Source organism: Eimeria acervulina, genomic scaffold, assembly GCF_000499425.1.
Source record: "Eimeria acervulina Houghton genomic scaffold, Eah_scaff9, whole genome shotgun sequence".
In the NCBI taxonomy this organism is placed as follows: Eukaryota; Apicomplexa; class Conoidasida; order Eucoccidiorida; family Eimeriidae; genus Eimeria; species Eimeria acervulina.
In genome coordinates, this window is record NW_013549532.1 from 142,937 (window position 1) to 169,911 (window position 26,975).

The 26,975-nt window shown below is 50.2% G+C and overlaps 3 protein-coding genes across 3 annotated transcripts; 2 read left to right on the forward strand and 1 right to left on the reverse strand.

Moving 5' to 3' along the window:
* Positions 1-2,143: 2,143 nt before the first annotated feature.
* Positions 2,144-15,356, forward strand: EAH_00002850 (1,3-beta-glucan synthase component domain-containing protein, putative; the record flags this gene model as incomplete). Its single annotated transcript, XM_013394164.1, has 29 exons — positions 2,144-2,479; positions 2,572-2,932; positions 3,036-3,273; positions 3,381-3,744; positions 3,944-4,049; positions 4,408-4,647; positions 4,769-5,044; positions 5,323-5,369; positions 5,508-5,682; positions 5,832-6,058; positions 6,220-6,251; positions 6,354-6,546; positions 6,682-6,899; positions 7,078-7,201; positions 7,329-7,487; positions 7,584-7,851; positions 7,959-8,202; positions 8,350-8,470; positions 8,629-8,849; positions 8,950-9,166; positions 9,505-12,106; positions 12,277-12,370; positions 12,562-12,726; positions 12,812-12,854; positions 12,985-13,219; positions 13,384-13,581; positions 14,129-14,429; positions 14,874-15,044; positions 15,176-15,356. The coding sequence occupies 29 exons, from the start codon at positions 2,144-2,146 to the stop codon at positions 15,354-15,356; spliced, it is 8,157 nt and encodes a 2,718-aa protein (XP_013249618.1).
* A 1,338-nt stretch (positions 15,357-16,694) lies between these two features.
* Positions 16,695-20,243, forward strand: EAH_00002860 (hypothetical protein, conserved; the record flags this gene model as incomplete). The annotated part of the gene is made up of 2 exons (XM_013394165.1): positions 16,695-17,386; positions 17,549-20,243. The coding sequence occupies 2 exons, from the start codon at positions 16,695-16,697 to the stop codon at positions 20,241-20,243; spliced, it is 3,387 nt and encodes a 1,128-aa protein (XP_013249619.1).
* Positions 20,244-21,019: 776 nt separating this feature from the next.
* Positions 21,020-25,648, reverse strand: EAH_00002870 (hypothetical protein, conserved; the record flags this gene model as incomplete). Its single annotated transcript, XM_013394166.1, has 12 exons — positions 21,020-21,564; positions 21,797-21,958; positions 22,094-22,501; positions 22,661-23,095; positions 23,263-23,397; positions 23,739-24,029; positions 24,130-24,239; positions 24,347-24,542; positions 24,637-24,813; positions 25,035-25,250; positions 25,345-25,377; positions 25,540-25,648. 12 exons carry the CDS (start codon positions 25,646-25,648, stop codon positions 21,020-21,022), a joined length of 2,817 nt encoding a protein of 938 aa, XP_013249620.1.
* Between the last annotated feature and the right edge of the window lie 1,327 nt (positions 25,649-26,975).

Sequence of the window (26,975 nt, forward strand, 5' to 3'; positions counted from 1 at the left end):
ACCGTAGGGAGCGAGGGCTTCATACTCGTGCACCACACTACACAAAGCCGACGCAGTACGAGCAGATGGTAATAAACAAGGCCTCCGGGAAAGGGACTGCTGAGGAATTGAATGGAAGTTCGCAGCGGGGCGGCTGCCGTTAAGCTGAAGGCAGGGGGTTTCTCCGCGGACGGTTGGTGTTGCATTACACGTTGGTTACCAGCCGCTGAACCGTTACTCGTTCCATTGAAGCCGCATCAATTGAAGTGCATAGTTCTTTTGTTCTTTGATTTAAGTGCGTCGGGCGACTTGCCTCGCATTTGCTGCGTTTTGCCTCCACACTCACATTAGGGGTGTCAATATCGCCACAGTATTTCGTTAGATGCTACGCATGGAAAGCCCTGGGCAGCCAAGCACCTAGCCTGTGGGCCTTAAACAAACTACTCAAGGCGCCAGTGTGAAGTGCAGCCTTTGCTCGCTTGCTAGCTTTCTTGTCTTGTAGCTGTTGCTGGCTTTGCTGCTGTGGCAGCAAGCCATGCCTTTGCTGGCTGCAAGCTACCTTTTTCGAGTGCCTAAGTGAGGGTGTCTCACTTTTTCACTGTGCCCGATGTGGAGCTGGTTGCAATGAACAGCCCACTTAGGGGATAATGCGTGGAAAGACAGTCAACTAGGCCCAGCGACTGCACTTTCAGCAGCATCGCAGTTTGGTTATGTTGAAGCGTTTCTCTGAGCCGTGCTGCACCGATGGCTATCGGGACAGCACCGAATCGTTCAGTAGAATGGAAAGAACACTTGCACAAGACCAGCACGGCCTGTGAGCGAGTCCGAAGGCCGATTGTTGCACACTTCGGTCGTTGCAGAAAACAAATTTTGATTCCCTCGCATGCCGACCAAATTTGTAAGAAGAGTCCTCGACCACAACGGAGTGCCGACAGCTGCAGTGCAGTCGGAGACTTGATCTAGGAGTTTGTCTAGAGGTGCTAATATCTCCTTCAACTTCCACGTTTCTTGATCACAGTGACAAGCGGCTGCGCTGGCTGGGCGAGGAAGCGGCGTGCCACGAATTGTAGTACACCCTGCTTCTGCACTTGGTGCAAGGCATCTCCGGAACAAAGCATTGCCAACTCCCCTTTTTTGCTTGTGCTAGGAGTGTAGAAAACTGTTAAGCGTTTCTTCAGCCTTCTGTAGGCAGCCTGCGCCGAAATAGAAATACGCGTACAACTCCCGTTACAAACAATGCCTCGCCCTCTGCTTCAACTGGGCGTGATCACTAAAAGGCTCTTTCCATTCCTCTATCGATGGCCAGTTGTCATTTTTCCAGAGTTGTGGATTCTGCGGAGACGTCACCCCTAGCAATTCGGCACAGTGAAGGCACTGGCGTAGGCACAATTTGTTGAGCGCCTGTTCCTGCCTTTCTCCAGGAAATCCATTAATAAATATAAACAGTCAAGTGGTAAAATAAGAGCATTATTCGGTTCATTGGCCCTTGGAGGGTGCCAGCGGTTGCCAGCAGTGCTCTCGCTCTTCCCGTCTCGCGAGGCACCCGGCCACATTTTCGTTTGCAGAGTCGAGAAAAAGCATGTCTGTAGCCTCCGCCGCAAAATAAATGTGCGTATTATTTACTTGTGAAGTGTAATGACATTTCTCCATTTTCCAGCCGCTAGGAGGTGTAGAGTAGTAACAACGGACGGGAGTCTCTCTGCTCCTCGACCGTGGTGTTAACTTCGCCGCGCGCTCGTGGACGAGGAGACAGTGTCTTCGCAGCCCACGGCTGGAGCAGGATAGTATTCCTCAACTGCGTGCAGTTCGCTTTAACTAATTGAAAGCGCAAACAATATCGAAGATTTGCTGAGTGAGGGGGCAACAAACCGTCTGGAGACACGTGAGATTGCGCCACTCCGGAAGCCGTCGTCGCAGCTGGCAAGAAAGTCTTGTGCTTGGTGTTGCCGTCTTGAAACAGCATATTGCGAGGTGAAATTGGGCATGAGCCTTAATGATCTCCCCCACCAGCTCAGGTAATCCCTGTATTATCTCTATACGTCTTTTCGGATATGCCGAAGGCTCTGTGGGCGGACTGCGACGACTATCTCTACCGACCCGCCAGTCATGTGCAGGTCGGCACTCGCAAGCAGTGACCCTCTCGTGACTAAGGTTAAAAGCAAAAATGGAGCCTTTGGGGCAGCCTCAAATGATCGGGGTCGGGGTAGGGGTGAACTCACTGGAGCGCGATCGCCTGGTCAAGGCGAACATCCTGTACATTGACGGAAGAGACCTGCGTCGGAGTCGAGTCTTGGACTACGCCCCACTGGGTCGAAATATACAGGAAAAAACACAAGAAAGTTTAAGTGACGAACCTATCGCCAGGAGCAACAACGACAGCCTCCTCTCCCGTTACGTGCTCGAAATACTCGTGTTTTTGTGCAACTCAGACTCCCGCTTCTACGCCAAAAAATTCGGAGTTCCCACACTGGACTATCGGAAATCCCTCCAGAATTGCAATGTATGGCCTCTGTGCTTTTTTCGCGGAGTATTGACTGAGGCCGTACGTCCCTGTAGCTCGAAGTTTCCACAGTTTCTGCGTTTCTGCTGCAGAAAGAGACCGCTGCTGGGGCGCTGCGCACACCACCTTATACAATCGAACAGACTATTTGGTACGTGGTGAAGGGGCAATATCGGTTTCAAACAGAAAGCATGTACAATCAGCTGGAGGACGTGTGTGTCAGCATTTTGAACTTGTCTCTCATGGAAGCCCCACCTGGCAGCCCTTCCCTAGGCCCTGACGTTTTGCTTGCTTCTCTCGACGAGTATCACTCCCGCTTATTCGCGAATTACTACAAATGGTGCGACTACTTGGGGGCGGCACCTTTCCCCTGGAGGTCACCGCCTTGGCTCGATGAGAGCGTTTGCGCAAAAGATGCTGCGCTGGCCGACGGCGAGGATCGCGACGGCGCTGGTCAGCTGCTTGCAACGACTAGTTAAACTGGTGGTCAGTGAGATTAAGCTTTTCCTGCTTCTTACAAAAACTTTGTCGTGGACTGCCGGGTTCTGTGCTGCAGCTAATCCGACAACGGAGATATTTTCCCCAGAGACGCGTCAAGAACTCCAGCAGATGATGTTTGAGGTCGCTACATTTAAGCTGCTGTGGGCAGAGGCAGCAAACCTTCGCCATACTCCTGAGCTCCTGTGCTGGTTGTTTCACTGGTTTTGCATGGCGTGGGACAAGGAGTACAGACCTGAAGAGGATTTCATCGACTTGATCCGTGACGTCATTCAACGAATCCGAGACGAACAATGGTAGCTCTGAACTTCACACAGGCTCCGTGCAGATCCTTCCAATACTGAGCTGGCTCAACACATCTGAGTGGCTTTGCACAGATATGTTGCGCATGTGTGCAATTTAGGTACATGGCATCGTCTCTGCGCACCCCTGACCACAATGCGCGACTGATCTACGACGACTTCAATGAACTGTTTTGGAGCCGTCAATGCCTTGACATCCTTCACCGACGCAACGAAGAGACAGATGATTCTGAACAAGAAAGTACACACAAAGTTCAAATGACTCACCAGTCAGCTGACAGAATGTTCTCGTCAGATTGCCAACGCGCCTCAAACCCGAGACCCAAGTCTCAACATAATAAGGACTGCTTGATAGGACTAACCGTATCACGAGAAAACTTGAATGCTGTAGTGGCCGAACTCTCCTGCGCGTCAAAGCCTGGATCTGGAGTCAAAACCTTCGTGGAGCACAGGACCTACGCACAAGTAAGACTCACCCAGCGTTTTCTTATGTCATTTTACCTCCAAACAGGGGCCAACACCAGATAAGTCTCCAAAAAAGCAAGATTTTTGCACTTATACGTGAATTCTCCCTTGCGGGAAGACCCAGTTCGCCAGGGCCTGTGCCTGATGGAATTCGGTGGTGAAGTGCATTTATGGCTTTTGTTTTGTGCACACGCGTCAGCGCGTGCCTCTTTATGTTCAGGTTTTGCGCAACTTTTGGCGTGTATTCGCGTGGCACGTGACCACGTTTGCTGGCATTTTCCTGCTCTATGCTGTACTGGATGAAGGTTTGTTGGAGTTCCCGCCCTGTCCTACCTCCCCACATAGCTTTCACTAGCAACCAAATTGAGGACCTGATATAAACTCCCCTTGGGCTACGCTGAAGCTCGCGATAACAGACACATTTAGCCTTATGCGATGCCGCGGCAAGTATCTTTTGATACTTCGGGTCTTCTTTGCCTCTCCTTGAATCCCATGTCCCAAACACTCTTGAAGGCTTTTCATCTCACTGTGGTTTATCCAGGCCCAAGTGCCAAGAACTAGTCGTACCAAACAATCTTTGTTTTGGATGACTTGACTATTTGTTGGGAATCGGCTCTTTTAGGGGCAGTTGGTGATAGGCCTGTGCGGTTGTTGTGTTCTCAGAATCGTCCTACTCTGCACAAAAGCAGTGGGCTGTCATGACTCTGACGGCTACTTTAACATATGGGATGCTCCCTGTCTTTGACTTAATGCTTGTTGACTATCGGACTCTAATGAGGCCGCAGTGGTGGCAGCTCGCATGGAAACGCGTTCCAATCCATTCTGCAAGAATAGGCTTTGCGCTAGCGGCTCTTGTGACAGTGGCAATGGACGGACTTGATTCCGCTCACCTGCAGTGGACTGGTAAGCCTTTAGATGTCTTCGTGCAAGCGAATTGCAACCAAGAAGACTCAAGTGTTGAAGGTGCTCCCCGTATGGCAGCCTGCAGACACTCCTGAGAGTGGTCTGCATGCGTGGCCTGGAGGTTACAATCACAAACTTGATGAGTTCTCCCCTCACTGCGCTTTAGGTCTTTTGAGCATTCTGTACTGGGCTTTCTTCGTATGCCATTGGGCTCACTATTTTCTTTACGTGCGCGTTCAAGACCGCATGCCGTTCTTTGTTTTGCTGTGGAGCAACAAGTGGTTGGCACCCTTGAGCAAGCCTTCAACCTATACTGGCAGTGTGCCACTGCTAGCCGAGAACTTTACAGACGTGGTGAGCCAGCTTGTGCTTGCGACGTCGGAGCTGCTCAGGGCTCGTAAAGATCTTCCGTCGACGGGCTTCTGTTCATTCAGGAAATTCTATTGCATCTTGGTTTCGTGTGTCGAAGTATTGCAACGGCATCTGGTGCGTCTTCGCAGCTGAAGTATTCCCTTTTCTGGCTTTGTGCCATGGCTGCCAAGGCTTTGTATTGGCTCTACATCATCTTGCCGCCGATGGTTACTGCTTCAAATCATGTTGACTACGTCTCCTGCCGTCCGGTCTACATAAATTCTGTCGTCTTTTGGCCGGGGTATGTTCCTGCGGTTGTACAAGGCTTTATATGGTTACCAGCATTCCTCATATGGCTCTTCGACATGCAGGTATGCACTGAAGCTGCCTGAAGGTGCTTGCATATCCTTCTAGTACACTTGCCAACTCGATACTCGCGAGTTGCTGTGGTGGACTGAAAGTGGCAGGCAAGGGCAAGCTTCCTCGCTTTTGTCACTGTGTCCTGCCAGATCTTCTTTCTGTTGTTTGGAGCTTTTTACGGAAGCATTGACGGCTACATTCGGCGGGTTGGCTACATAACAAACTGCCGAAAGATCCAGCAGCGCCTCCTGCCTATGCTACCTCTCACAGCAGTCTTCCGTCTACCGGGAGATAAAGCGATGGAGGGCAAACACCTATTCAAAAGTAGGTCCGATTATTAGTGTTAATGATAGAGCTGCTAAGGGGAAATCCGGCAGCGCCAAGGAGCGATTGTTGAGCCAGCACTTTTTATCTGCGTATCAGTTATTTCGCTGTAGCCGCACTGCTCGATAATTCTTCTCCAATTATTTCAGGTATGCCCTCTGGAATAAAGCAGCTACCTGGAGCTCTGCAGGCTCGCCGCTCAAGCAATGTGGATCGGTACTGCCGCCGGGGGACCCTTTCTAGGATGCCCACAAGTGCTCGCGACCAACGACAGTGGTGCGCGCCACCACCTGCATTCGCCCTTTCAGGCGCGGCTAATGACTTTCGCGGTCTTTCTGCGCAATATGCAAATACCGGTGACCCCTACGTGAACATGGTGGGGACAGTTACGCTCTGTTGAAAGCTTCCGGGTCCCCCCCTAGCCTTACATCCACAGATATTGAGCTAGAGCCGTTAGTGATTTTTTCCACGTTCTTGCTGTTTTTGCATCGTGATGCCGCACGCACTATATGCATGTGCGTGCTTGTGTTACTTCAGGTGCCTCATATGATGGCCCAGACAGTGACTGGGTGAGCTACTTTACAGAAAACAGGACGCTGCATGTGAAGCTCAAGCCCCTTTCAAACCGAGCAACTAGCTAATCTCACTTTGACCTACTTTCTTTTATGCAGGGCAGAGTTTTCAAGCGCAGATAATGCAAAAGTCAAACGTGACCAAGCTGCCATGAAGAGGTTTGGATTTATTTGGAATGAGATTATACAGAGTTGGCGCGACGAAGATATCATATGCCACGCTGAACAAGAAAAGCTCGAGTTTAATGAGTTACCCCGCGTGCTGCTGGAAGCAAACAGCCTGGCAGATTTGGTAGGCCCATATGACACTAGTAAGTTTGCAAATACAGTAGTGTTCCCTTGTTCCAAGCAGTCTAGCAAGATGGTGCTGAGTAAGCATTGCAACTAGGTGTAGGAGCTGTTGCGTTTCCCGTGTTGGTCTGTTCAGTACTTAGACCGTGGAGGTGCGGTGTTAGACTGGCGTCAATCGATTGTACGCCACCCCGTCTACGTCTATTGCAACGAACTATCTGGCTTTCTGAAGAGCTGCGAGGACTTTCACTTCCAGGCAAACGGCGACATGCTCCGTCTATGCAGCAAACAACAGTTAGCTAAGAGTTTTTACCGCGAGTACTTGTCAGCAGACCCCAGCGCGAGGCATCCTAAGTAAGCGTGCTCTGCGGCATCCACTCCTTCAAAAAGATAAGGCTGATCCGTGCAATGCCACTTCGCTAAAGTGACTCGGGGTGGCCGATGCGTTGACGGTTTGGGGGCGCAAATTGCCTACGTAGCCTCGCCGAACAGTGTGAAAGCTCGTGGCATTCCCCTTCTGCCTTGCGAATAGGTTTGAAAAGTCGATGCACCTGCAAGCTTGCCAAGAAATCGCTGAGGCTTTGATGCTCTACCTTGCACGCTACTTCAGAGAAGGCCGTCAGCTGGTTTGGGCGATGGGAGAGTTGTGGTCATGGGTCAGTCCATTACCGCACTTAACAGCTAGGGTTATCTTGACGAGAGAACCGTTGGCTAATGGTCTTTTGTCTCGCCTCACTTAAGTGTCTTCTTTTTCTCGTCAACGCCTCCCTTATGTGCTTGCAGGTAGACAAAGATTGCACTAGGTTATTGTGGCTCAACCTTAAAGGCCTAAAGCCTCTCTCCAGTGCACTGCATGATGTTTTCTCCCTTGTGCAAAAGGCCAGCGTTTTGGACCCGAGTCACGCAGAGTCCTTGGCAAAAGCAAACGCACAGCTAAAAAAGGTAATCCACGAGAAACCGAGAACCCAAGTATTTTGGATGCCCATTATTTGCACGCAAGCCTCTAAAGTGTTTCACCCGTGTACTAATGCCTTGCAGACATTGCTTGCAATGATCATGTTGCCAAGCAGTGAACCAGAAGAACTCGGTGGGACGAACATCCCACTACCTGTGCAAGAGTATGTGAAGGCCGTAAGTGTTTGCTTCGGTTCGCACTCGATGATTAAAGATATTCCTTCGATATTGCCAGCTCCCCTACAGCGCGCTGAAGTGGCGGTCATGATTGAACAGCTCGAAATAATTTTGCAGCATACCTCTCTGTTACTCCTTTCCAGTGAAGAAGAAAGGGATTCAGTGAATGCCGGTGGTGAGGCTTTACATGACAACCGCCTAGCTACGCGTACAGCCCTACAGCAAAGAAATTCCTCATGCTTCAAGTAGGTTCTTCCCGTGTGGACGACTGTGGTTGCTCAGACCTACCACTGCTTCCTGAAGAACTGGCGGAAATGCGTGCACTTCACGCGCAACTTGGCGAAGCGGACGCCAGCGTAGTTTTGGGAGATAACAGGTCGCAAAGTGGAAGGCCCCCTGACAGAGAGCCAGCAGAGTCAAGGAGGACTGCAGTGGTGGAACACGGGCTTAGGATGTTTTTTCGGAGGGCTGCACGCATTCTTAAGGCTGACGACCCATCTTTCAAATGTGCCGAAACTCAACGAAGGTGTGTCAACCTGATGCGTGGGCTAAAAAGTAATCGGAAAGTCGCCGTTAGATAAGACGAACCGGAGGCACTTTTCCAGCGTTTCGTACGTTGCAGGTTTCGGTGAAGAAGCCGTGTGTCTTGAGTTGTGCTTTTGCGACGCCTTAGGTTCGGCACATTTGTGAATTCTCTTCTTATGAAAATCCCCGAGACCCCTCTGGTTCGCAATATGGTTTCGATGATGACCTTAACACCGTACTACAGAGAAGATACGCGCCTCGACTTGCAGGTGAATTTCTGTTATTTTCCCGTAGGGCTTTCTTCTCAAAATGTTTGCACGTGGAATCTCAACTGATCTAGTCAGTAGTAAAATCCCGAATACGCATGCCTGTAGCGTCTAAAGACGCTCTACGCTCTAATACACTCAGATTGCCAATGCTTGCCCAGGATCTGGAGAAGCGAACCGATGAGGGAGTGTGCAAGATGGATCTCCTCCGCAGTCTACACCCAGTTGAGTTCGACAATTTCATTGAGCGAGTTGACCGCGACAGGGACATGTTCACCATTAGACAAGAAATAGAAGATAGGGTTACGGATTCACCTGAACGGCGCAATTTAGCCCTAAGAGACATCCGCACCCAAATGCAGCAATGCGGGCTGCTCCATCGGTAAGTACTTGGTTGGTTGATACGGAATTAGCTGTAGTGGGATAAATCTTGACATCCAGGCTTGGGCCGTCTGCATTTATGCTGCTACCTCGCCGTGCAGATACGATCGATTCTGCGAAATGCTTCAAGAGTGGGCATCATACAGGGGCCAGGTTCTCATGCGCACAGTTTACGGCATCATGTATTATGAGCAAGCTGTTCGAATGCAGGCATGTCTTCTGGGTTCGGCGCCCACAGAATGCCGCAGCTCGCAGTACCGGAGAATGATGAGTCGTTCGCAAAACAAGCTTTCAGCTTTGCCTAACCTATACATTCCTGTAAGGGATCAATGGGGATTACATTTGTATGGCCCTGCACTCCGCGCCAATCATGTGCACGAAATATGCAGGCATACATTGAGGAGACACCTCCAGAGGAGCTGCATCTGTGCCGAGACTCAAATCGGCTCGACGAAAGTCAACTGGGCATTATTAGGAGCCCAGAGGGGGCGTTGTGGAAAGAAGTCGTCGGGTTCGCTCCCCCCTACGAAATGAAGCAGTCAACACGGGTACGTTGAGCCCCTCGACTATTCATACAACTTCCTTCGCACCAGCAATCGCTAACCTTTCCTCTGACGTTGGGCAGAAACAATCTCTGACTGTTTCCTGACGCTCAGGAGCTCGCCCAACTGAAATATCAATATGTGGTTGCTGCCCAGGAGTTTGGGGCGGACCTTGCAGCACAGCCGCCGACAGGCGGGTGTGAGCCTTCCCCGTTGCTGCGTGCTCAGCTGCTTAGAAAGGTGGCCCTTTATAAGCTTTTAGTACGCTACCCAACCCTGCGGATCGCAACGCTGGAACATGAACGCACTCCCGACGGCAGGCCTACAGGTCACAAACTCAGTGTCCTTTACCGGCTGACCGCCGACATTGATCCTACTGGACAGCGAATTTCCTCTTTAAATGCAGCCGCCATGACAGAGATGAAGACTGCAGGAAGGTTCGTTAGGTCGGCAGATGGAGAATTGGTCCCGGCGCACATTCCCAATCTTTTAATCCCTGCACCGCGCTTACCTGTCTGTACGCCAGGAGCTAATATGGAAACAGGGTCTACCGTTACACTTAAACCCAGGTGCGGGACCAGCAGCAGCGGAGGCACTGGAGGGGATCGATCGGGCGAGGTTGCTTCTAGGCGCAGCAGCAAATCGCCATCTAATTCTATCAAACACCAAGTGTTGGCGGCTTCCGCTGAGGTGTCGCCTAGCACCTACGGGCGCGGCATTGTTGGGAAAGTTGTGCAGGGCATGACAAGGCATCGGCATGCAGACTCCCGACAGTACATCCGCACAAGCATTGTAGAAGGTACCCGTCAACTACTGAAAAAGGGGTTCCTATGTCCTGAAACAGAACCAGCAATCGGTGGTCCTAAAGCTAACGAGTTAGGCAACAGCGTAGAAGTCCACACGTCGGCGTCACCTGCGAAACCTGAAGTACAGGCACAATCAAATCCCCTGTTGGCCTCTCGATTCCCTAGCAAGGGCGGGGGAGTGACGACAAGTGGAGGCGCTGGGGATTTCGAGTCTAGGATTGCGCGGGCTATTCACTGGCTGCGCCAGAAAAAAGAATGTGACCGATCATTATTTGCAGCCCGAACAAAGAGTGCTTTTCCGTATCCAACTTCTTCTCAACAAGGAACCAGAGATCCGGATTCGAATAATCGCTTAACGTTTGCACATCCTGAGGCAGCTGGAGGGGCAAGGAAAACTTTCCTGTCCATGTTGCAGCAAGGGCTGCCCGATGGTCCTGAGGCAAAGCCAGCGGAGGCTGCCAGATGCATCGTCAATTCGTTTGAAAGGACCGATTTCACTGCTATGATAGTTGAGCGTTCAGGCGATTCAGGATCTGCAGGAATCTCGTCTGCCAACAGACTTCAGACAGAGATTCAGTTGCGTCAAGCTCCTCTTCATAGCGCAAGTCCACGGGCTCCTCTTTCGCACAGAAAAGCTAGGGGGGGCATCACGGCTGCCTCACCGGAAAAGGGGGACTGTGAATACCCAAACAACCTTCCGGCTCAGCCGAACCCCCCTGACTCGAGCATGAGCCGCTTCCAATCGCAGAGAGACTCTGCGCGCCTACCACACTATGCCCCTGACTGCTTGCCCAATATTGCTCCCACTCCAACGCTTCTGGAAGCCCAATTTGCTCGCGATTTGGCGCGCGATTGCATGGGCGCCACGTCATCCGTTGGCTGTTCTGGCGAGCCCCAAACAGTAGCTGTTCCCCTTGGCTCTTGCCATGACGAGGGAAAGAAAAGCATGGATTGCTCGGGTGAGTTTTTCGCGAGAGTCATCCGCTGGAGGACTCAAACATCAATGCGGAATGCTGCTTGTTGGTTGGATTGGAGCAGCCCTGCTGATGCACCAGGTGCCGAGCACACTTCAGGACTGAGAAGACACTCCATCATAACTCTGCATCCTAGGCAAGAGAGCGCCTTGTTGTGGACTGCCTTGCCGACCACGGAAGCCCGCCGTTTGGAACATGTGAACTCTACTGGATGGCCTGAAGAATCTTTGGTGGCTAGTAACAAGGACGCCGTCAATGCTAACAGCCAAAATAGAGTAGGAATTGGGCGGCATACACCTTCCGTTGGGGGGCTGCTCCATCGCCACGAAGCCTTTCACCGAACAGAGTTCCAAGTTTCTCCTCACGCTTTGGAGGCAAGGAGCACACTGAGCAGGCAAAATAACCACGATTGGCAAGCCAACAAACGCCAGCCAGTTTCTCCCATCGACTTGGGAGCAAATGAAGAGAAGCACGACCCTCGCTCGAGGTCATCAAGCACTGCCGCCCATAGAAGCAACAGCGTCGGTGCTCTTAGGGAGAGGGGGTTGCTAACAATGAAGGAGCGAGTAGCCTTCTTCGAAGACAAGCTGTCGCGCCACCAAGCGCTCATGGAGGCTGAGGCGCAAAGCCTCGCTAGACTTAAACTCAACTCTAATAAAGAAGAAATGTTGTGGCCATCACGGAGAGGCCCATTGCGGCTAGAGGCGATATACAAGATTCGGCTACCTTTGATAGTAGACGAGTCAGGGACGCCGTGGGGTAGAGCTCCGATCATTGGCCCGGGAAAGCCTGAAAATCAGAACCACGCCATTGCCTTTTCGCGAATGGACACTATGCAGGTGATGGACATGAATATGGAGTCATACCTCGAAGAAGCTATGAAACTCCGTAATTTGCTGCAGGAATTCGCACTGAACGCACGCATGCGGATTCTAGGTGAGAAAAACTACGAAAATGCTCTTTCATCCAAACACTTGAAGAGGCATGCTAAATTGCGCCAGCCAGTGCTAGCATCGTTGTTATTATGACCAGCTAGAACACCTTCGGCATTCCACGTCCACGAGAGTCTAGAAAAGGTCAAAATGATTTGCGGGTTTTGCGCACAGGCTTCAGGGAGCATATATTTACAGAGAACGTTTCAAGTTTGGCCAGTTATATGGCCCTGCAGGAAAACCTTTTCACAACAACCAACCAACGTTTGTACTTTACTCCACTGAGAGTGCGCAAGCATCACAAATCTTGCTTGGCATTTTGCTTTTGGCAACTGAACTAAACATCGTGGGCAATCTGCATGGGCAGATAGTAGCAAGCTACTTGTACTGTGAGCAGAACGTAAAGTAACACTCATAGTGCCACAAAATCTGAATTTGCATTGCGCTTTTTCGTTTCAGGTGCGGATGCACTATGGTCATCCTGACATCTTCGATCGTTTCTTCGTACAGACGTGCGGCTCTTGTTCAAAGGCTTCCAACGGAATTAACCTCTCAGAAGACATTTTTGCCGGTTTTAATTGTACTGCTAGAGGTTATTGTGTGCACCACGCTGACTACATACAGGTAGGGTACCGGTAGTACCAAAGCAAATACAGTAGTCCATTTGAAGGGAGATTCCTGCGCTGTGCGTGTGCAGCCGGGTGTTCAGAACTCAAAGAGAGGGCAGTGCGCTTGATTCTGTGTGCACTTGGGTTAGTCCTGGTAGCAAACCTGGGAAAGGACGCAGCATGCGAAGCAAATGTGCGTCCTCGGTAGCATTGTGTTTACATAACAGCTGTATATGGGTCTCACGCCAATTAATTTTCACATTTGTGGATGCAGTGTGGAAAGGGGCGGGATGTCGGTCTACAACAAGTCGTCATGTTCGAAAAAAAGGTTGCTGGGGGAAACGGAGAACAAGTTCTTAGTCGGGATCTAAATCGCCTTGTTTCGAACATGGACTTCTTTCGAGTGCTGTCTTTATGGTTTACCGGCCCTGGGTTTTTCTTAAACTCTGTTATCCTCGTTCTGGCTGCCTACGTGTGCCTGTACACAAAATGTTTCTTGGCTTTTGCCAGTGCGTTCCAGGCACCAACGGCACTGTGTATGTGGTAATGCACTTAGGCACAGCTTGAAACTTCTAGAAAATTTAGTTGCTGGGACAAACATGCACATTTTGACAAAACCAGTGCTATCCACTGGGCTGCCCTGCTGCGTGCGTGCTTATTTGCTGCAACGCAGAGTACAACTATAGTGGGCCGATTGAAAGCGCTCTACAATATGTATTAACGCCCTCCACATACGTTCAGTTCCAGCTCGGAATGCTGCTCGTCTTACCACTCATACCGTGGCTGTTTCTAGAGAAGGGTCTTGGATCTGCATTGCGGAAACTTCTCGACCTCTTCAGCAAGTTTTCTGTCACCTATTACAACTTCATGAGTACGTACCTCACTATTATCTGTGCACTATGCTTGACAATTGATTGCTATGCATGAAAAAAAACCGGTAGCATTCCCCACTAGCCACTTTTGAAGGACATTGGGAAGCTTTTAGAAGCCAATGGGAACGTTGACCCTTTGCACATGCGATTCGCGTTTCTTCTGAAGCGTGCACAAAGGCATCCGTCATAGACCACGTGTTAATTTACGGAGGAGCCAAGTATCAGGAAACTGGGCGGGGATTTGTTATTGAGCGGGCTACCTTGAAGGATATTTGGATGTTTTTCTACTTCACACATTTTTCTATTGGTCTAGAAATGTTCGTCCTCCTGATCATATATGCTACGGTTAGCAAATAATATAACTACTCTTGCACTTAACAAAAGAGCTTACCGTACACAAGATACAGCATCGAAAAGTAATTTGAATTGCTTTCTGTTGGAGCTAAGACCAACCTGATAGTGCCCAGATGAGATTCAGCTGTGTCGGCCCTCCTGAAGCTGTACAATGTTCCCTTGTGCGCCGTTGATTATTTGCCTTTTTGCCAGTGATGACTGTGCAGTACGCTGGCCTTGATGCTGGTGTTCTTTTACTCGACACTTGGCCAATTTTGCTAATGGCCGCTTCGATTATTTCTGTTCCCTTCATCTTCAACCCCCTGGGATTTTACTATCCTAGACTGCGCCAGGACTTCACGAGCTGGAATACGTGGCTGTCCTCCCAAGTAGGTCTTCCTTCTGGTCCCTTGATGCGCTTGAGCAGCCATATTTCCATCCAACGTGCGCCGGTGCACGCAGCAACAATTGACCATTTTCCTTGGTTGCAGGAATTGGGTATGCCAAAGGAATCGTGGGTATCATGGTGGAGAGGAGAGATGGAGCAGCGGTGTAACATTGCATGGCACCACAAAGTCATTATCGTGCTTCGACTCCTACGATTTCCGCTCCTTGCTGCCGGGATCACATCCTGCGTTGCAACGTAGGATTACACTGTCATGAATGCGCTTGGTTGCTTCTACTGTTTCTTGGTGACCCCATCAGCTGTATTATCATGTACGCATATGTACTGCTCTTTTACACTCATATGAACGTTATAAAACAGAGCGAAGGTAAGCTATTCATCATTTGCTCTGTTGCAATGTGCTGCCCTCAGCTCAATACACTCAGCAGATGTAGACTGCGCAGTGTATCTGGTGGCAGCATCTGGACTTTTTGCCACCATTAAGGCATTATTAGGGGACTTGCAAATGCTTAGCCCGTCTGCAAAAGCGTGGGTTTCTCTTCTCCTTGTCAGTGGGACAACAGTCCTGCTCCTGTGGCTCGTCATAACCAAGAAAGTGTCGCTGGCATCCATCATCGTTTCTTTATTTGCTCTTTGCCTTTTTATCTACGGGGCCCTCGAGATGGCTTTCGCGCTTTTGGACCGGTGGGCAGTCCGCAGCGAAATGCTGTCAGATGTAGTCCGGTACGTTCCGCCGCTGTTAACTACAAAGTTGGGTTCATCCTTCGAAAGGAACAAACAGCGCGACTCCCCCTAGCTGCCCCCTGATGATTTTCTCGCTGCTATGAATGAGTGATCCTTCCTTGTGTGCTCAGGATGTACCACCGATGCGCAGGATTCTGCACGTTTGCCCCGCTGTTAGTCCTCTCAGCCATTACCACCAGCGTGCATCACCTGCAAACGCGAATCCTGTTCAATCCGACTTTTGTATCCATTGTTAAAAGCGGCCTGGTGCAGCGTGAACAAGTTGAGAAGAGTGGCCGTGGCCACAGCTGACAGTCACACGCGGGAAAGAACCCCCGATGGCGAACCTTTTGTTGAGCTCAACAGTCTTGCTGCACTCTGCTGAACAACGATGGCAGTATATGCTCCCACGCTGAACTTCATGGTACTGCAGAAAGCATTTGCATTCTAGTAGCTTCTGTGACAATACCAAGAAATCGGCTTCTTCGGAAACTTAAGACACTCTCCCCGCACTTTTGTACTTTTCCGTGCTCGTTAATAAGAAGAAACTTTTTCATTGTGTGTTATGGTACCAGCATCGCGCCAAAAATATGGATAGTGCGTACAATTTGCCCTAGTTCATCGCTATACACAAGGCAGGATTATTTAGTTAGAGATATGTTCCATATACAGTTTCGTTCCTACGGTCTCAGTGATACTGGCCGCTGCCGGCGTCGCCATAAGGGGGACGCCAACCGTTTGTTCGTGCGAGTCCAAGCGGCGGCTGCAGCCGAACAGACGCTGCACCGTATTAAAGCACCTTTTTTGACAGTGACAGGGGAAGAGGTGTAAAGCACGCACTATAGCGTTCTTCTTCTGCTCAATGTACAAATTTCAGAGTTCCCCGACTCGTCCCTGCCGGGGAGCAGTAGCTCATAAGCACCTTGTTGCGCCATGCGGCTACTGCTGTGAATGCCGCCTCTCTCCACACGAATCCACAACTCGTTCGCGTCGGCGACGGTAGTTGCAAGGAGCAGCATGGCGGAAACCATGTCCTTCCATGCGTTTCTGGAGAAACAAAAACTGTTTTTGGCTAGTGCGAAGACTAACCGACTACGCTCTTCAAGACTACGAAAGAGCAGTTCGCCTTTGGCATCTACGTGAAGCGGAGCATGCATGCTCTAGTATTTGGAGCTGACTGGCTTGAGGAGATGAACGGCGTCCTTTTTCTAAATACGGCAATATGGAAAGATAAATATATGGTGTGACGTTTTTCAATCGAAAGTTACGGCAGACGCGCACTATCAGCCGTGGCTGGTCCACTTGCGATCAATGTAACGGTTGTTTCTTTTTCTCTTAGTTTTCCCTTGTGCATCGTTCCTTTATCTCCTCAGCTCCAATAGAAAGGCTACTGGACTCATTTAAATTAGAAAACGGCGTCCCACAAGCTCAATGGCCCGATTATTTGCCACGTTGGAAAGGGCCTTGCAGACCTTGCCAGTTGTGAGCGTCCCACCGTGACTGCCCACGCATGAAGCAGTGTGGTTGGACAAGTAGCTTTGACATGTTCAGCTGCAGTTATGGCCATGAAAGACTATGCCAAGTCTAAGCCCTCCGATATATTTACGATAACACCGGAGTTGCCAAACCTCCACTGACTGTCGTCGCATCATGATGCCCAGAGAGTCGCCAGAACGCTCATTTGATTGGACGGATCCATCAACCCCTGTTGCGGAACTGTCGCTGGGACCTGACACCCACAACACTTGCGTGGCGAATCTGGGAGCAAGATGGTTTAGATTAGCGGACAGTGTCACAACTGTAGTGTACCGTGTCCTGTCAGAACGCATACGAAGGCTGAACGCGGAAATACATACTGCGGCTTCAGTGTATGGGTACTTCGTTTTTGCCAGCTCAGTGGCGCCTCTAAAGGATCCTCCTGGAAAACAAAGCATTGGGAGAAAGCGGGGGCCTCGTGAGGAGGCCACGACAGAACCTGATGCCCATGACAAGCGGTCGGGGGTGAAGCCACGCGTTGAAACGCAGGCGAGTCAGTCAGTAGATCCTTGGGGGAATCTGCGTAGGAGGTTATCGTGGCTTCTGTGCTTTTCTTTCACAGGGCTAAAGCACGCAACTAGAATTTCCGCAACAGCAGCAGTTTGGGCGGTCATCGTGCTGCTTTCTAGAAAGAGCTCTGCCCAGCTCGTCGTTGATGGCATGGGGATATTTATATTTATCTTAGTAGCGAGCTGCGCCGTCGTATGGGGCCATCTAGAATTCACAGTGCGTCGCTCTTCAAAAAGAATCTACCAGCTGCTTGCTGATTTTGATCTTCAGCACAAGCTATCAGGAGAAATAGTGAGGTGCGCTCCCAACTTATCTTACTGCTTCAAAAGTATAGGTACTTGCAACAAGCCGTCCACGACTTCACTCCTTCTCACTGTCTGGGGAGGTGGTCAAGTTCAGTTCCGGACTATCCTTTTTAGCGAGGGTGTTTGATTGAGAATCTGCGTTGTCTTTTTCAGATGGATACAAGAACTTGAAGCCACCCTTAAGGCTTTTCCAGATATCCGTGGAAAGCGGGATCAGTCAGTTGCTGGCGCTTCCCCATCTGGATCACCATGCACTGATAGCCACGGCCAAGCATGTGACTGTTTTTCAGAGCAGCGTTACGAAGTCTCCGTCATTGGCCCGCCCCACTGGGGAAACATTCCTTGCCAAAACGGGAGGGTAAGCGGACCAGAATGGGGGCAGTTGCCGCCCGATGGCTTACAGATGGAGCCGTGTGCGTGGCACTTGAGAATGCGCCTGTACCAGGTGCTGGACTGGCAGCAGCGTATTTTCTGCTACCTATACGAAGACATTATTAGGGGGGAACCACGCACTCGCCCTGCCTGGAAATGCCGAATGTCTCAAGGGCCCTGGAGACATGCTGAGCAAAGCTGTTCTGGTAGCTGTCAGTTTGACGGCAGCCTTCGGGTTCTTAAAGAAATGACTTCCAGAAGCTGGATTTTGCACTCGAGGCTTCTAGGAGGCATTCAGGTGGCATTGAGGCATATTCTGTTCTCACTGAGCACACAACTCTTGAGGTCTGATTTCGCTTTGACACGGAAATACGGCAGCGATGCGCGGGCATTTTCCTCTATTCCAAAAGGGATGTTGACCCATCATTCGAGCCGCTTCCTGAAGCAGGCACTCCTAAAAGCACAGCAGCACCACTCAGCGAACGGTTGCAGCAGATCGTTACGTGAAGAAATAGATATGGCAGCAGGGGTGCGAGGCCAAGGAGAAAGGGATACTCAAATCCTTAAAGGCTTCCTTCTGAATCGTTGCGGCAGCAGCTGCACTTCTTGTTCAACGACCAGCGGGAAAAGGCAGAAAAGAGTGCAACAGTCCACCACATCAACTACTACAGTGGCTGAGAAAGGGGCATCTGGCCACCAAGAGCAATTTGCTTGGGTTTGGATCATGCGTAATGCTTTAGTTGTTGGGTTATTCAGTGTGTGCACTGTCTTCGAAGCAGTAGTTGACGGAATACGAGCGTTATGGTGGCTTTTTAGCCGGATTCACCGGCTTGGTGTTGCACTATCTGCTGCTGGCCAGGTAGCTGCAGAAACAGCGAACGCTTTGCGTTTGATTCTAGAGGAAGACTGGGCATCATCTCCTTTTTCCTCCCAGCCTCGCTGGGGTGGACGGATGGGCAAGGGGGGGGAGGTGCCGGACAAACGTACGGACGTCGTTGGGAAGAGCCTTCAGGTGACCCACTGCTCTGTGTTTCCTCCCACCTCCTCCTCCCAATATTCGGCTACTTTGCTTAAGAATGCACCCGAGAAGCACCGGTCTGCTTTGGCGTCGATGAGCCGCAACGTTGGTGCATCTCTTGCTCTCCTACGACTTCCTGCAGCAGACTACAGTTGCCACTTTAAACGCCAAGGGGGTGACCTATCTGTACAGGGAGAACATAGGACTGCCTGCGATTCGGACAGGTGCAGTGTGGACTCAGGGAGCAGTGTTCTTCTGCCCCAGACGAACCAGCTCACCGTACCAGAGGAGAGGCAGGAAGCAGCAGATGCGGAGGTGCTTCGCTTGTTACATCTGATACTTCGACACTTGCGGGTGGCATTCGAGGAGGGGGAAAAACTGGAGAAGGCACTTTGGTCAAGGGGAGAGCAGTTTGCAGGCATTAGAACCTCCGACACCGCGAGGACTTCAGAAGTCGCCCCAGTTCAGCCACTGGAAAGGACGACGGCCACTGACGAGACAGAACAACAGCTGCAACCAACCGTTGCTGAGTCTGTGCAGTGCCTCGAGGTATATACAGCTGTGGGGCAGGATTCTGTCACCAGTAGACTGAGATATAAAGAAGAAGAACGACTAAAGGAAGCCTTTGCTGAGGATGATCCAGCAGTGCGCGAGCGCAGCCAAATTACTTTAAGGGAGCTGGAGCTGAGCCTGAAAAGGAAGGAGAAGGAACGACAATGCTTTCCTCGCGTGTTGAAGGAACTTTCGGTAATTGATTCCGGTCACGCAGATGGGTCAGACTACGGGGAAGCAGAAGAAAGGGCAATTGTGCGTGTTGTGACAGAAAGCAGCAGAGAAGTGGGCCACTTTTCTGCAGCAAAATCTTCCCCTAGAGTCCCGACTTTTACTTTGGGGGAACAAGACGTCCAGGAGAAGGCGACCTCTCTCTCTAATAAAATTGGTACGGGCGGTGATGCGAATGCGAAGAACGTAGCTTATCAGGGTTTTTCTGACTTCTCGCCGCTGCATGGAGAGAACACCGTCCTTGAGGCAGTAAGCGAGCCGGAAGAAACGCGCAGTTTGCGAGATGTAGAGACCCTCGACAACGAACAGGTAGCATTTCGAACGCGCCAAGAGAAACTTAAGGGCTGTTGTGCAGGAAGCGTCTCCTTGTCGCCTGAGGCTCTGGCGACTCAGTCCCTAATGTCACAGCTAAGCGGTGTTCTCCAGCGGCAAAAGAGACCATCCTCGGAAGGACATAATTTGCTGTCCTCCAGAGCAGCATTGTTAGGGACACCTCTGGCATCTAGCAACTCAGGTACTTTCGGCGACAGCTTGGCAGACGAAGAGTGGAGCGCATGCGATGTTGTTGAAGGGCCGAGCTGTGCAGCAGAAGTTCCAACCTGGGTGGCAGCACCCTCTGATTTGGGAGACAGTGGAGTTGATAGTTTGAATGTACAAAGGGAAAGCTGCGTGTAGTACCATGGGGGTAGAAGCACTGGTAAATGCGGGAGCTTAGGGGTTAGGGCTTCTTCATGCCAAAATGGAATGGTCTCGCGCTGCTTGCATTGAACCGTCTCTTCGTGTACGCATGGCTAGGTCGGAGCTAGCACATCCAGGCCGCTTCGGCGACCCACTGGGGTTCTCAAATAATGCAATCTCAGACGCAGGCGCTGTTGTGTATTAGTGTCTTTCGGATAATTTCGTTTACAGTTTTGCAGCTTCTCTTGCGTAGTTAGTCCGTCTAGATGCTGTTGCATTTCTGAAATCGCTGTAGTCTGTTAGCTGCTTGCGGACCAGTTGCTGCTCTTTCTGCTACAATTTCGCCAAGTAGTTTGAGTTGGAGCTCTGCACTGCTTCACTGCTGGGTCATTCAAGCATATGATGTCTTTTGGGCAAAGGGCACCACAATCAAGGGGAACCTGCCTATACCTCTCGTGCTGAGCTGCTTTTTGACGGCTTCTTGGTGCAGTATACAGTGCACTTGCAGGACTGAAGACTAAAGCCTTCACGGGAGGGTAGTTTTCTCAGGACAGAGACGCGGGGGGTAGTATGCTACCAAATGTGGTCGGTTCTCCAGTTTGGCCGCACTCGTGGAAAAGTCATTGTGCCCGGAATAGGCGAAATTCGCAGTCGATCAGTATCCCACCGATGTGGGAAGAATGCATGTACTGGCCACGCACTTCTCCATGCTGGGCGCGGCAGCAATGACATTCACAAGAAGCATATTTCCAACTCGCAATTGCAGAACTGCGCTACAGCGGAGTAGAAAAGATCACATTTCCAGGTAGGACGTTGACCTGGGCCTGCTGCAAATCCAGTGCGTCATGGGAGTTCGCTGCAAATCCAGTAACACACAGTGTATGGCACAGTGCAATGGCAAAGAGCGCAGCCTCAACCCTAGTTTTGCTGCTGTGACTGTAGTGGTCAAGGTTCAGGGGGATGGGCCTTGGGCTTGCTCGTGGATTACCGCGACAAGATTGGAGTCCATGCGAGGCAGGAATTTCACTAGAGGCATCTTGCTCGTTTATTTTTCCAGCCTCAGCTAACATGTGATTTTGCTCTTCTTGTGACGAGTGCCACGAGCATTCGAAAATATCGATGCTATCGTTCCACGCATGGATTTCTTGCGAGGTTTCGCCTTCTGCCACCCACCGGAGGTAAGCTTTGTAGAGACCCTTTGCGCCCTCTTTACGGATTGCCCGGATCTCAATAAGAAAATTGAAAAGTCTTACCGTAATATCTGCTGTTGGAGTTTTCACGTTCTTGAGTGCGATCCGTAAAAAGCTCACTCCTAGACCTGAGCAGGCACCATCTACCCTCACGGAAATCTGCAGTCCCCTCGTCATTCTGCACCGTTACTGGACCGACTAGTATGCGGCACAATGTCCTACCTCGGAGTTTCATGCATTGATGTAGTTCCATCATTTGACGGTAGCTTGTTCCTTGAGAAAGCAAATCCAGTTGTGACTTTCCCTTGCAAGCAGCAGCTAGCGCTCGACCATGTTCAGAAAGCACGGGATATGCCTTACCGGTGGCGAATCCGTAAAGCAGGCCTATCCCTAATTTGTCTGCGATTTTGGGTATTTTTACCCTTCCACTGTCAAGTAATGCCCAAAATTTGCGCCCAACGGCGCTGGTGTCTTTACAATCAGCCTTGATGACGTTCGTTATAGCTCTTATCGGGTCCACGCCTACGATCAAACATCATAACGTGTATGGAGGGGTAAGGTTGAAGCCCCAAGGCCACCTCTAGCATGCTTCTTCGCCTGTTTGAGCCTAAAAAGCCAGCCCCCCGCGGGAGCACAGTGCCTGCGAGCTCAACCTACCATGGTTTAGGATCATAAGCGTCTGATACTGTCTGGCTCGGCGGAACGCCTCCTCGATTTTGCTGGGCGTAGGATTTGTTTGGTGTTGGCTGCCGTTAGCCCACATCATGAGAATAAGCTTGGCGAACTCATGGCCAGTCTTATGATGCACTGCTTTGTCTGAAACTTTGCCTCCCGATTTTCTCCCGAAAATATTTCGGATTCGCTTCGTGACCTTGCCGACTGTTCCTGCTGCTTGGTACCCAAAGCCTCCCATAAACTCCTCAATGAACTTTTTAGCGTTTACCATAAATTGCCGCACAGCCTTTTCATACAGTTTTTGTTCAAAAAGTCTGCCGGAGAACAAGGCTACAGCCTCTGTCCATCCTTTGTTGGCATGCTCTTCAACTTCAACTCGTAGGAATAAAGCTGAGATGTGAAATGGCACATGCAGTCAATAGACTATATGGAAATTACCTTCCGGTGCTAGCACAAACTTTGCAGTATCCCGGTTTGTTTGATTTGGATAGATTGACCTACGTCATCACAGGTTTGTCAATGTATACCATAGCTAGGGCGTGGACCCACCTATACGAATAGCCAGTGACGCAAAAGGTCCAAAAAATGTGCGGAGAGCTTCAGTGTCATCGGCAACACGACAAGAAAGCAACCTAAAGAAGGCAGAAAAAGCCTTGGAACCTCTGGCCAGTTTGCGCATTTTTTTGCTGCTCTGCAGGTTGGCTCCCACGATGCCTGCGTGGTACCGGAGGTCCGTTGCCACACTCAGCGCCAAGAGTGGGAGGTGCGCTAAGCCAAATCCCGCCATCCTGTCGGTTCCTTGTATCGGCCCCACGGCGTCCTTCGTTAGGAAGTCCGCCACGCAAGACAGCTGTTCAGCCTCTTCTCCAAGGTCGCCGGGGACTACCGCTGAACTGGCAATGCGAGCTAGGCGCCATGTCTGGCCACTCAGTAGGTCTAAGTAAGGGAGTGCATCAGCAGCCGAAAAGGTTGATAGGCGAGCAACTGCACAACAATGACATATGACTGAACAAATGAGAATGTGACGATCGCAGTACGAAATCATGGGCATCTGAAATTAAGTGAGACAACTAAACCAGTTGGCTAGGGAAGTACGGGAAGAAGCGCTCGGTCAATCTGTCTGCACTATTCGCCAAGTGCTGTGGAAATACCATCTCCAGCAAGGATGTACTCCATTGCAACATTTGTTCTTTTGACATATTTCCAGTCAAACCAGTAGTTTCTTCTCACAACGCCGCTCATGCAACGTGCGTCGCATTCGCCCAAGTATCCAGGGGCCAACTGTCCTGAGGTAAGCACATGGGTGAAGATCGCAGCCCGATATAGTGAAAAGGAAGCCTAAAAAAACCAAGGAAGATACGGAGGTGCTATCTGCTACAAAGCGTGGCCCTATGAGTAGCGTGCCTTGTTTCGAAATGCAGTCGTTTGCAAGAGCTTCGCGATCGTTCGCTATATCGGAGGACAGAACTGAGAACGACGACACAAAAAGTGGCACATTAGTGTGTGTTGGGACATTTAAATAGTGATGAAGCTTCTCGTTACTGGGCCTTGTCGAACAACTAAGACACAGCTCAGTAGAGCGCCTCCAAACAGAATGTTATGTAGGTGGGGAGACGCCCAAGCTCACCCAGTTGCGACCAGTCGCTCCTCATCCTCTCCCAGACGTTCACGCAGTGTGGTATGACAAGAGTAGATGGCCTGAGTGCCCCCGGAAAGACGAATGCCACCGCAGATCTGCACTGATTTTCAAGGACCGATTGCAATGTATCTTCGCCTTGCATCTCTACAGCTTCAAACCTTGCATTCTCGATGACCCGCAAAACAAGTTCGCTGCCGGTGCCGTATAGGTTCTTGTGGGTTAGTGGCCTGCAACCTTCCAAGGCTGTGTAGCTTCGAATTAGCTGAAGTATTTCGTAAGCTGCAGAGCAAACCTCATATATGTATGTAGGTAATGCTAGAAGTGTACGCCTGGCATTTCTGCTCTAAGTGCACCGGCCGTGCAGTACAAATAAACTCACCTTTCACTGCGGAGTCCGAAGTGTAAATGCTGCTCATCTCTGCTGGATCTTGTTTATACCGTTCTTTTCCAGGCTTCTGAATTGGGCTCGCCTTGATGGCAGGCAGTTGCCTCACGGCCTCTACAAACCACAAAACTAAAGCAGTCAAAAAAACACAGAAAGCAATCGAGCAGGTAAGGGAATATAGCTGAGCATAATATGTTGTGCGATGATGAACTCACAATGAAAAGTTTCCGAGGATTTCATTGCGGTCAGCAGATAACGAGGGTCTCCAGTCCGTAGAGTTTGTTGGAAGGCTTCCCCAACTCCAGCCAACTCAAATATCTCCTCCATATCTGCCAAAAGATTAGGATCCTCTTCACTCACGTTCCGGAGCTCGTTTCTCAATATCTTATCAGCTATATTTCTGTATTCTAGGAGACACGCATGTGGGCAGCATAGAAAGTGGCCACCAGTTCCAGGATAAATGATGCTCCCAGGCACCTAGTGGCAAAAACCAAGACCTACTTTCTTTTATTGTGAGAACCAGACGGTCACAGGGGAGGTTCATCTTCTCCCCTTCCTTTTCCACGACGCATTCTTCTCCTTGTACGCCCACGACCGTGTACTCGCCAAGTTGGGCAATGGTGGAACCAGAAACCAGCACTTTGACGGCATCACCCACTTCTAAAGGTGGAGGCACTCCTATAAAAAAAGAAGCGCATGCCGGAAGCATGTCAACTGTAAATCCCTTTTCGCAGCAGAAGATTACCGGGTTCCGTCCCACGACGTACCTGACCAGAAGCGCTTCGAGCTGTTGGGAACCTCAGCTGAAAACAGAGACACGTTTCGTAACTATGGACCATCAGCATCGCCAGAAATAGTCTTTAGGCAACTAATGAGAATGGCTGGTCATGAAAGCTTACGGTTCTGGAGAAGGATTCGTGCAACTTTGTCCCACATCCACATTGCACCGAATTGGAGATCTACCGAAGACTTGACAATTGAAAACTCTGCGGGATTGAGGAAGAATGCTGATGCAGACTGAACAATACCCCTTAGACAGCTTTGCTTCTCCAGGTGTTCTTCTTGTTTGATGCCATCAAGGAGAGCAACCATCTGCCTCCTGTTGACGTCGAAGTCTGAGCATCAAAACAGGCCACAGATGCAGCAATGCGCTGCTGTTCAGCAAAAGAAGAAGAATCTGTGAACTCTAGCTTCCGCGTTGATTCCTACCTCTTTGAAATTCCTGGAGAACGTCTTCGCATTCTGACAGCACAGCATATTGCGAACGAAGCAAGAAGTCTGTACTCCTCCGGCTGGGAATTCTTTTGCAGTGCATCACTGCCAACTTTGTCAGCGCATATGAATACATATATGTATACAGATGCTACAATGTCATCGGCGACATCAGGTCATTGGAGGGCCTACTTACTTGCAATTCGTGCTTGCAGCTGAGGATTATCCACAGTGGCTGCACTGTAGGAGGGAGATGAGTCGGTAGGCCGGTCAAATGGCCTAGCTTCAAGTGACGCATCATCTTCACTGGAACTAATACTCACTAAAGATACTTCCCCAATTCTTTGTGAAGGGAGTTCTGGTCTCCCCTGTGTAAATGGGATGTACTGGTCAGAGATCAAGCTGCTGCGGCCCAGACCACAGTTCCCAGCGAGCACCAAAAGAACACAGAGACAAATGTGAAAGTGGCTGCTGTCCAGCAGAAATAGGTTTAAAGATATTCGTGGCATTCTTTTTCTTCGCAGCGGCAACACCGGCACTTGTTCTAGAGTCGGCTTCCGCGTGGGAGGAGGTGGGTTGGTCCACGGACGAACGGTTTCGTACAACGTTCCTCATACGTTTTGTCTACATCATTAATGAGTTCTGTACGAATTGGCAGCACTTTTTGTGGTTCAGCAATCCAATTAGAAATGCGTGTGTTGCTCAGTCGCAGAGTTCGTCTCGTTGCCCGACAACTCTTTGATTCCGGGCTGGATCAAGGATCGGCCTGGCGGCTTGTACGCAAGCGATGTGTGCATCAACGGATCAAAATTTCTAAAGTTATGCTATTGAAGTTATTTAGTACTGTCATTCCATGGTAGTTTATGTCATATCTACACTTTTTCGGTGTTTGCTGCCCGAGCTGAGGCTGCAGCATCGTGCCCTGCAGCCGGCAACGAAGCGATCAAGGTTTCGAACACCGGACCCATTTTCCTACTTACTCGTGGTTCCGAGATTCGTATTGATTGTCTCACTTCTACGAGATTTCCTCATTTTCATGTTCATAACACGTATTGGGGTTTGAAGCTGCTAGATTCTGCCCAAGTGCTGGTGAGCCTACAACACAAGGAAAAGGAACCAGGCAACTCAGCCGCTCAGGTAGCTATGCTGCTATATATTTTCCCATATCTTGGTCAACAAATGGTGCTAAAAGCTAAGGGTCGTATTACGTACCAAGATTTTCGTCTATTGAGCTGTTTTTGTTGGGATTCCCAGAAGCAGCGGTTTTGAATCCGAGGTCTTTGTTTAGGAGCCCAGGAGCCTCCCGGCACCAAATTAGTTGCATGAAATGCAGAGCACGATCTCCCTTTGGTGCGCACATGACTATGGGCTGCATTGGTTCATTGTTGGTTATGACCTGCGGTTGCCGACACCTTCGACGCTGCTGGCGAAACCAAACTTAGTCTGTTTTTGTCAATAGGATGGCAAACTATTTAGCAGGTGGTACAAAGATATAGGAACATGCGCGCCTAACTACCTCATCGAGAATGGCCATTATTACTTTTTCGGTGTTGTAGCGTGACCTACTGCTGCCAGTGTCCTCGAGATTGTATTCAGAACTGCAAATGGAATATTTAATTAGTAGCATG